Source organism: Aegilops tauschii, chromosome 6, assembly GCF_002575655.3.
Source record: "Aegilops tauschii subsp. strangulata cultivar AL8/78 chromosome 6, Aet v6.0, whole genome shotgun sequence".
In the NCBI taxonomy this organism is placed as follows: domain Eukaryota; kingdom Viridiplantae; phylum Streptophyta; class Magnoliopsida; order Poales; family Poaceae; genus Aegilops; species Aegilops tauschii.
In genome coordinates, this window is record NC_053040.3 from 162,727,873 (window position 1) to 162,738,744 (window position 10,872).

The 10,872-nt window shown below is 47.5% G+C and overlaps 1 protein-coding gene and 1 long non-coding RNA gene across 2 annotated transcripts; both read left to right on the forward strand.

Annotated features, from left to right (window-relative positions):
• Positions 1–451: 451 nt before the first annotated feature.
• On the forward strand, positions 452–1,207 carry LOC109758811 (uncharacterized). The gene has a single exon (XM_020317675.1). The coding sequence runs from the start codon at positions 452–454 to the stop codon at positions 1,205–1,207; it is 756 nt and encodes a 251-aa protein (XP_020173264.1).
• Positions 1,208–8,524: 7,317 nt separating this feature from the next.
• Positions 8,525–9,242, forward strand: LOC120967455 (uncharacterized). The gene is made up of 2 exons (XR_005761229.2): positions 8,525–8,643; positions 8,959–9,242. It is a non-coding gene; the product is annotated as an uncharacterized lncRNA (long non-coding RNA).
• The last annotated feature ends 1,630 nt before the right edge of the window (positions 9,243–10,872 follow it).

Consider the following 10,872-nt stretch of genomic DNA (forward strand, 5'->3'; position numbering starts at 1 on the left):
ACTAAGGAACCCTGAGGCTACCGGCAGAATAGTTGAATGGGCATTGGAGTTGTCAAGCTTTGGTACGAAGTATGAGAGTACCTCAACCATCCAGAGCAGAGCGCTAGCAGAGTTCATTGCAGAATGGACACCCACTCCAGACGAAAAGATGCCGGAAACAGTTATCCCCGGCAAGGAGGCTCCCCAAGAATGGGTCATGTACTTTGATGGTGCCTTCTCGTTACAACGCGCAGGGGCTGGCGTACTTCTCGTCGCGCTCACCGGAGAACACCTCAAGTACGTGGTTTAAATGCATTTTCCCCGAGAGACGGCAACCAACAACACTGTAGAGTATGAAGGGCTCCTTGCCGGGCTCAGAATCGCAACTGAATTGGGAATCAAGAAGTTGATCATTCATGGAGACTCGCAGCTTGTAGTGAGACAAATCAACAAGGATTACCAGAGCCCATTGATGGAGGCACATGTGGAGGAAGTGAGGAAGCTGGAGGAGCTTTTTGATGGATTGCAAAAAGAGCACATACCACTTGCGGAAAACAGCATCGCTGATCATCTGTCAAAATGCGCTGCACAGAAGCTCCCTGTGGAACCAAGGACCTTTGTTCTCCACCTAACTCAACCCTCCGTATCCCCGACGGCGATGGCCAGAAAAAGGAGGAAATTGGACTCCGGCAAGTATCATCCGCCAGAGCTTCCCAAAGCCCCCGGTAGAGAGGTTGCCAGGAAAAACTCCACTTCTCCTGGTGAGCAGCACCCTCCCGCCGAACTACAGCTTCTTGCGGTTGAGATATGCGCTCCCACAAATGAGGAGGTGCCATTTGTCCTTGTTGCCGAGCCTCAGGCTCCGACTAGGGCACGACACATAGTTCACTACCTCCAAACTGGAGAACTTCCCGAGGAGCAAGAAGACATTGAAAGAGTAGCCCGGAGGTCTAGTATGTATCAGTTTGTCGATGACATGTTATACAGAAGGAGGTCCAACAGTGTGAAATTGAAGTGCATTTCTCGGGAAGAGGGGAAGGAACTGCTGGCAGAGATACACAAAGGTGCGTGCGGCTCTCATATTGGATCAAGAGCCTTGGTCGGAAAAGCTTTCCAGCAAGGTTTCTACTGGCCCATGGCCCTCCAAGATGCGATCAAGCTAGTCACCCGGTGTGAAGCCTGCCAGTTCCACTCCAAGAACATCCATCAACCTGCTCAAGCTCTCTAGACGATCCCTTTGTCATGGCCATTTTCGGTATGTGGGCTCGACATCTTGGGCCCCTTCCCCCGCGCTACCGGGGGCTTTGAATTCTTGTACGTCACAATCGACAAGTTTACAAAGTGGCCGGAGGTGGAGCCTATGAGGAAGGTGACTGCACAATCAGCTATCAAGTTCTTGAAGGGATTGGTGTGCCGTTTCGGAGTACCCGCCAGAATCATCACTGACAACGACACCCAGTTCACAAGCCGCGCCTTCATGCAATACGTTCAAATCCTCAGAAGCAATGTTTCATTCGCCTCTGTTGCTCATCCCAAGAGCAATGGACAAGCTGAGAGGATGAACGCTAAAGTGCTGCGTGGGCTCAAGACAAGGACTTTTGACAAGCTGCGGAAGTGCGACAGACGCTGGATCGATGAGCTACCGGTGGTTCTTTGGTCCCTCCGTACGACACCAAATCGAGCTATCGGCCAGACTCCCTTCTCCCTAGTCTATGGGGCAGAAGCAGTGATCCCCACGAAACTCATATACGGGTCACCTCAAGTATTTGCCTATGATGAAGTAGCGCAAGAGCAGCACCGGCATGACGACGCCGTGCTCCTTGAGGAGAACCGTCTCCGGGCTGCAACGCGTGCTGCACGCTATCAGCAAGCCCTGCGCCGCTATCATAGCTGCAGGGTTCATGCCCGGAGCCTTGAGGAAGGCGACCTTGTCCTTAGGCGTGTTCAGTCCGCCAAGGGTACAAACAAGTTGACGCCAAAGTGGGAGGTCCCTTACCGGGTAGTACGAGTCACCAGGCCTGGTGCAGTCCATCTGGAGACTGAAGATGGCATTCAATTGCAAAACTCATGGTACATTGAACATCTTCGTAAGTTCTACCCGTAAAGCGCGGCTGTCGGGCCCTGCCCGACAGCCACCCTTTTGTACAAGCCTTGTTGATGCACATGTAACCCTTTGTACAAAGCCAGGTGCAGACCTTGAGCACAGACAATAAAACAAAGCGCTGTCGCCCTAAAAACAACTTGCATGCATGCATAGCTTAACATAAACTTGCCATGATCATTTAGATGAGGTCATATGCTGCTATGTTTTCCCCTTGCAACTAATTACAGGGCTCTTATCGCGGACTTGATCCTGGGAAGAAGAGACAGAAAACAAGCTCGCATATCGATCCACGTCAAGCCGAACAAATAAGTTTCCTTTTATCCATACGTGTCTCTGTAAAAAGAAAACTTGTGCATAGAGAAACATTGTCACCTCCAAAGCCTTTGTGCTCCCATCCTTTGACCCTGAACGTTGCTTCGGTCAAGATGGTTGTAGTGGAATTTGGCAGAGAAGGATCGACAAGGAGCCGGTTCCCTTCCATGGTTTCGAGCCCTGGCAGGAGGCAACAACGGAGGGCACCGGCAAGATAGCTTGCCAGGAAAAACTTGTTTACCTAAAAGTATAGAGGCGTACCCCCTCTGCATGGATAAAACACATGCACAAGTACCCAACAAAGCTTGTCTTTTTCATTGATATGCGGATAAACAAGTAAAGCTCTTACAGGACACAAACATGGATAAAAGAAATTACATATTTAAGACTAAAATTTGGCAAATGCCTACATATTCTAGATTAAAAAAGATAAGTGCCCCGTGATCCCTTTCTTGTCCCTCTCCTCCTAGGAACTACAATGGGAGGTGAAGAGGGCAAAAGGAGTGCCTAGGCAGAAGCCCAGCCTGGCCCTGTCAAGGCCCGCAGAACGCATCCTGACAAGATCGAGAGGGCGCGGACGAAGGTGATGGGTGGGGAGAGCGGCTAGGCGATGCCCTGGTCACCGCCACCAGGGGCAGCAGGGCGCGACAGCATGAACACCGGCAGGAAAGACGAAGTCGGAGTCCACGAGGAAGCCTGTCGGGGTCCAACTGGAAGACAGCTAGAGGAGGCAGAGACAACATCCACACCCAACGCCCCGGCAAATCGCCTTGCTAGGGAAAAGATGCAAGTGCAGATGGTGGTGCCGCCGACCACCTGCTGACGGTGACGGTGCGGCTGGTGTTCAACCGGAGTCGGAGCCGTCGTTCTCCCCTTCGGTACCGCCATCATCACCGTCACTGTCCTCCTCGTCGCTGCCGCTCGAGGAGGAGCTTTCGTTGCCGGTCGAGCTATCCACGCAGCACCCTAAGCGAGCACCCGAATGCCCGAAGACCTTGACGGAGAGCAAGGTGGTGTCCATTAACTTAAAATGGAGAACGTGCCATGCTACCAAGCTATGGGCACGAGCGAAGGTTTGCCAGCCATGCCGGAGGAGCATGACATGGGGTGCAGGGAACTCTACGTCCTCCCGCATGCTGCCATTACAACAGCCCCTCATGTGTAGCCTCAACCTCAGCGGCTGCTCGACCTCCATCACCCTTGCAAATGGGGTAGGAAGCCGAAGATGGTTGCGTGGGGGCCCACGCAGTTTGACGATGAATTCCAGCGGTTGGTCTCCGACGTGGTCGTTGTTCGGGTCCTGAACGGCCGGAGGAGGGGCAATTAAGGCACCACCCCATCCTCCTCGACCCCGAGCGCCACGACGGCCGCGTCTGCATCCTCTCCCGCCTCCTCTCGCGACAGGCTCCGCCCCCACGTCCCCGACAGGAGGAGGGAGGCACTGTCGAGCAGAAGCCCTCGTCGCCACCGCTGGAACACCACCGCGGCCTCTCCCCCTTGCCATGATGAAGAGAAGATGCCAGAAGGAAGAAGGAAGGGAAGTGTGCGAGTAAACACCTCGCCCATGTCCCCTTTTATGGGTGAGCGGAGCTGGGGGCTGTCTCCTCACCCAAGAGGCAACTGCGCCGCTCCACCAATCCAACTCCCCTGCATCATCAACGACACCCAGAATCAAGACCGACCTCGTGCGCCTATTCGTGGCGCCTGGCTGTCTACCATGGCACTCATTCTCGTGATCTCCGCGTCTGCCACCAACCCTGCGCAATGCATGCGACATACGTGGCGGAAACGGCAGGGGCAGGGAAACTAGTGGTATGGCAGTTACCACCCCGTGAACGTGGGACGTGGCCGGCCCACAGATCGTGGCATAAATCTCCCCCACGACGTCTTGCACGACTCGCGGGAAAACCGAAAACTGACCCAGGCAGAGGTTAATGAAGAAGCAAGGGAAATATCAAGAAAGAAGAGAATATCGTCACAAGTGTCCTGCCTGTGTTACCTTATAGGGCCTACCCCAACGATGCTCAGCAGCACGTTTGGACCAGGTCCGGGGGCTCCTGTCGGTGCAACAAACCTTCGCGTGTGTTGCCCAAACTGTACACAGACACGACATCAAGGAAGCAAACAAAACCAAGCATTCAAGACAAAACCAAGCCAGAGAGATAGTTCTTTGTGGAACCAAAGGGCAGATCAAGAAGACCAAGACAAGCCAAGAGAACAAGATATCACCAAGGAAAAGCCTCCCTTATTGAGTAGGCAAGCCTGGTTAGGTCGAGGCCGCCCCGAAGACAAGTCCCAAGATTTCCCCGACAGGCTTGCTGAGGCCTCTGGTGGCCTACATCCCCGCCAAGACTCCACCGCATCGCAACGCAACTCACCTATCGGTGCGGTGTCGAGCCTCCAGATGATTAAGTGGTTGTCATTTGGCACGTGGCAACCATTTGGAAGGAAGATCACCTCCGTATGACACCCATCCAGAGGTGTGTGAAGCAGACAGGTGGAAGATGACTAAGTGGCGCGGCAGGCCTGCCGGGCTGCATCCATAGCGTGACACCTAGTAGTGCATTTAATGCACTTTGTCCTAACTACCAGAGTTGGGTATGATAGCACAGTTGGCTATCTAATCGCTGGATAATGACTGTTTTGCCATTGTGGTAACCCCTTAGCCTATAAAAGGAGGGCCGTGGCAACCGTAGAGACGATTCGGACCCTCGTGTACTCATACACGTGTAGCTGCTCCTCCCGAGGCGACCTTGCTGGGCTCGAGAGCTGTGTGTTCACCACTGTCTTTCCATCAATCTACCCAAGCAGGAGTAGGGTTTTACGCCTCACGGCGGCCCGAACCTGGGTAAAAACCACTTGCGTCACCTTTGTCATGTTGTTCCATGGCCTCCGGTCTTTGTGCGATGTGAACTCCCCCTTGCCGAACCACAAAGGGGCTCATAGCCCCATAGGTGATCGTGTTCAACCATGACACCAGGTACCTGTAGAGTGAATTAATTTCATTTCCATGGCTTTGCTCACACCTGATAGATTTGAATGGGCCAAAAAACTATAAAATTCTCAGCTTTGGAAAGTGTTAACTAAGGGAGTAGATTGCTCAGCTCTAAGACCTTTTGCTATGCCTGATGACTACAACTCTGTGTAGGTACCAATATGTGAAGTGCAACAAAATATTTAGGAAAAAAGTACTCCTCCAGTTTTAGGGTCTCCAAAGGACAAAACTTCGTCACATCAGGTCACTGATGTGGCTTGAACTACATCGATATTTCCCCAAAGAGGAAGGGATGATGTAGCACAACGATGGTAGGTATTTCCCTTAGTGATTAGACCAAGGTTATCGAACCAGTAGGAGAATCATGCAACACTACGTAAACAGTACCTGCACACAAAGAACAAATACTTGCAACCCGACGTGTTAAAGGGGTTGTCAATCCCTTTTGGGTAACGGTGCCAGAAATTGTCGAGTTGACGGGATAAAAATATGATAGATTGGATAAACAGATCTCGAATAAACGCAAAATAAAATAAAGTGCAGCAAGGTATTTTTGGGTTTATGGAAATATAGATCTGAAAAAAGCAAATAAAAATAGATCTCAAAGGCAAATATGATAAAGAAAAGACCCGGGGGTCGTAGATTTCACTAGTGGCTTCTCTCAAGAAAAATAGCATACGGTGGGCAAACAAATTACTCTTGGGCAATTGATAGAACTTCAAATAATTATGACGATATCCAGGCAATGATCATTATATAGGCATCACGTCCAAGATTAGTAGACGTACTCCTACCTGCATCCACTACTATTACTCCACACATCGACCCCTATCCAGCATGCATCTAGTGTATTAAGCTCATGGAGAAACGGAGTAATGCAATAAGAACGATGACATGATGTAGACAAGATCTATTCATGTAGGAATTAGACCCCATCTTGTTATCCTTAATGGCAACGATACATATGTGCCATTTCCCCTTCTGTCACTGGGATCAAGCACCGTAAGATCGAACCCATCACAAAGCACCTCTTCCCATGGCAAGAAAAATCGATCTAGTCGGCCTAACTAAACCAAAGATTCAAAGAAGAAATACGAGGCTATAAGTGATCATGCATATAAGAGATCAAAAGACTTAAATAACTTTCATGGATAAAAACATAGATCTGATCATAAACTCAAAGTTCATCGGATCCCAACAAACACACCGCAAAAAGAGTTACATCAAATTGATCTCCAAGAGACCATTGTATTGAGAATCAAAAGAGAGAGAGAGAGAGGAAGCCATCTAGCTACTAACTACGGACCCGTAGGTCTACAATGAACTACTCACGCATCATCGGAGAGGCACCAATGAGGATGATGAACCCCTCCGTGATGGTGTCTAGTCTGATTTTGATGGTTCTAGAACTTGCGGCGGCTGGAATTGATTTTTGTTGACTCCCCTAGGGTTTCTGGAATATTGGGGTATTTATAGAGCAAAGAGGCGGTGCGGGGGGCCACCGAGGTGGGCACAACCCACCAGGGTGCGCCTGGGCCCCCAGGCGTGCCCAGGTGGGTTAGCCCCCTCGGGGCACCCCTCTTGTACTTCTTTGGCCCATCCTGTGTCTTCTGGCCCAGAAAAATTCTCCAAAAAGTTTTGCTGCATTTGGACTCCATTTGGTATTGATTTTCTGCGAAGTAAAAAACAAGCAAAAAAAGATCATCTGGCATTGGGCACTATGTCAATAGGTTAGTCCCAAAAATGATATAAAGTTGCTATAAAATGATTGTAAAACATCCAAGAATGATAATATAACAGCATGGAACAATCAAAAATAATAGATACGTTGGAGACGTATCAGTCACTGGAATGTCTTCTTCCACATCTGCTCTACATGTGTACAAGAAAAGGAAAGAGAAAGCTCTCATTGTAGAATCTCAGGTATGAAGAAGTTGTAGAATTCAACAACTTAATAATGGATTTGGAAGGAAACATGTGTAGACAAGACCTGTATTCCATGTAATGCTGATCCTCCTTTGGTTTCTGGAAAAGTTGTAAGAAATCTTTCTATTACTTTTTGCAAGGTCCCTGGCAAGGACAGTGAGGATGCTCTACTACACCAGCCCAAGAAAAAGAAAGGAGAGAAGAAGGAAAGCAATGAAGAATCCAAGAAAGGGGGAAGAAAAAAGGATCTGCCCCAAGACCTGCTTAAGGATGGCCACAATAGTTACTCTATATCCCAGAAAAATATGCAATTCTAGTTTTACCAAATGTTGCACTTTTGGAAGTTTTATGAAAATCTGTTTGCAGTTGTACTATCAGAACTATGTACCAGATTGATGTACAAGATCTTAAAACTCCTTCTGAGAATTGTGTGCCTCATCAGTAGTTGGTTTGTAGTATCTTCCACTTCCTTTATCTCTTGCAATGAATAAACAATGGAAAAATTTAAATTGGAACATGAGAGGTATCAATGACAAAAAAAGTTGCTGGCTATCGGTAATAAGATTGAAGAAATATGTTGTGACATAATTTGTCTGTAGGAAACCAAGAGAGAGAGAGAGAGCTTTGGCAGCAGTTACATTAGTCACTTTTGTCCCAATAGATTGAATAAGTTTGATTTTCAGCCTGCGGTGGGTGCCTCTGGTGGTCTTTTAGTGGTGTGGAATGATTCCTTACTATTTGGAGAAACAGTTTTCCAAAACAAATTCTCTATTTCCATAAAGTTCACCTCGAAGATTTCTGACACCAGCCGGTATCTGACTAATATCTATGGACCTTGTCTGACTGAAGAGAGAATTATCTTCATGAACTGGTTTAAAAATATTCAAATGCCCGAGGATTGTAATTGGCTTGTATTGGGGACTTTAATTACATCAGATACCCCTCTAACAGAAATACAGAGGGAGGTAACATCAATGACATGATGGTTTTTAATGTGACCATTAGCTCCATAGTTCTACTTGAGATACCCTTAACACCTCATTTGGAAGTTAATATTGGGCCTCAGAATTAGATATTGGCATTGGTCTGGCCCGAATGTCATTGTTTGGATGGCTGTGGCATTCGACATTGGAAACGGGCTCGAATATTGGCCCGACCGCGGCAAACCGCGTGCCTGCCCTTCTCCAATTCGGAGCCCCAACGATCGATATTGCGTTGCATTCGCTAGCAAGAGCTCCTCCCCGCTAAGATACTGCTTCATTCCCGCTCGAGGAAAGGAAAGAGGCACGAGCGATGGCACGATTCAGGAACTTGAACATCGGCGCAGGTGAGATCCCTCCCCATCCTCCTCCCCCTCGTCCTGCCCATCCCCGGCAAGGCTCCGGTCGTCCCTATCCTGCTCCCTCCTCGCGCCAATCCTGTACCCCCTCTCCCGCGTCGTCTCAACAGCCATGCCGTCCGAGGTGCTCTGTCCCCACGGCGGCGGCGGCCCCTGTCTTTTGCCTACCATGGCAAGAGCCCCCCTCGCCCCCTAGCTACTAGTGCTTGAACCCCCATCTGGACCGCCCCCGGGTTCCCTCTTACCCCCTCATCCAGAACCCTAGAAATCTTCTCAGATCCCTGATTTCTCTGCCTCTTGCAGGTCACTTGGTGGGTGTATGGATCCTTCTCAGCAGCTCGATTCAAGGCATGTGATGTTCATAGGTGTATGTGATGTTGATCTAAATCTGGCTATAGATGTTTGTGTTCTAGTAATGGCATTAGGAATTGTAGGGGTTTTAGATCTGTAACGTTGTTGCAGTCAACAATTATGTTTGTGGTGCTTCTTTTATTGTCTTCTAGTAGGTCTTCATAGTTGCAACTTGCTGTGCAATTTCATTGTTTGATGTTTGCTTGACTAAATGCTCCAGTTTTATTGCTTGAAAAGCTGTATAAATGATTGATGGCTAATAACTAAATTATTATGTAGTTCCATAACATCAGATCAAGTAGACATGATTTCATACATAACTGAAGAGAACAAAAGGAGAAAGAGGAAAAGGATAATCTTGACAGAACTTCACTTCGAATCAGTACTTCTTGGAATGGCATACCTTATTTCAAAAAGAGAACCTCGTGGATTAGGTAGTTTTAGTGATGATGAGCACAAGCACACACTTATGTATGATGGCTCAGAAGTGGCATGCTTTGATCAGCTACGTTTAACAAAAATAAAATTTCATGATTTGTGCACTATGTTGCGTGAGAGGTGTGGTCTACTTGATAGTGTGTATGTGGTTGTGGAAGAAAAGGTTGCCATGTTCTTGCTAGTAGTGGGTCATGGTCTGAAAATGAGGTTGCTTCGACGCACATACAAGCGGCTTTGGAGAATATAAGTACTCACTTTTTTGAAGTGTTAAGAGCCATTCTATCTATGCACGGGGAGTTCATTAAGCTTCCAGATGCTAATGTTCAACCTCCCGATGATTACAAATGGAAGTGGTTTGGTGATGCACTAGGAGGATTAGATGGCTGTCATGTAAATGTTTCCGTTCCTGTGGCTTTGCAAGGGAGGTACAGGAATAGAAAGAAAGATGTGACTACTAACATGCTCGGTGTGGTGGACTGGAACATGAAATTTCTCTATGTCTTACCTCGCTGGGAGGGTTCCGCTTCAGAATCTAGAGTCCTACGCGACTCCATGAGAACTAATCGCCAAGATGCATTTGTTGTACCTCATGGTATGGCCTTTTCTCTTGGCATTTTGTTCTCTTAAATTTCATATGGTATAACCAACCTAACCGACTTGTCTAAAAATAGGAAGATATTACTTAGCTGATGCTGGTTACACGAATGGACCTGGATTTCTAGCACCATTCAGATCCACTCGATATCACTTGAAAGAGTGGGCATCAAGTCAGCAACGACCCCAAAATGCCAAAGAGCTATATAACTTGCGCCACTCTTGTGCTAGAAATGTAGTAGAGAGAACTTCAGGAACCAACTATCCAATGATATATTTGTTGAATATGTAGTGGCGCATGTAAATTTACAGCAGTAGTATGGATTAGCGAGATGATGTCTTTTGTTTTGTGCTAGCTAGATGATGGATTAGCAAGATGATGTCTTTTCTTTTGTGCTAGCTAGATGATGGATTAGCAAGATGATGTCTTTTCTTGTGTGCTAGCTAGATGATGGATTAGCTAGATGTTATGTTCTCTTTTGTGCATAGCTATTGGATGGTGACTTTTGGATATTTTGTATATCATCATCATGAGAAAGCAATTAATATATGTTCTCTTTTGTTTGTCAATTGTTATTCAAAATTTTACTTGTAGCACCATGGTTGAAGAAACAAAGAATAAGTTTAGTAGCGATTACTTGACATGGACAGATGAGATGGATAAAGTTTTGTTGGATGTCTTTGTTGAACATCACAACAGAGGTGATCAGAACCAAAATGGATGGAAGCCACATGTCCACAATGTTGCTATAAAGGCAATACGTGATAAGTGTGGACTGCTTGTAGGATCGAAAGTATGTCTAGAGGGGGGTGATTAGACTACTTGACCAAATA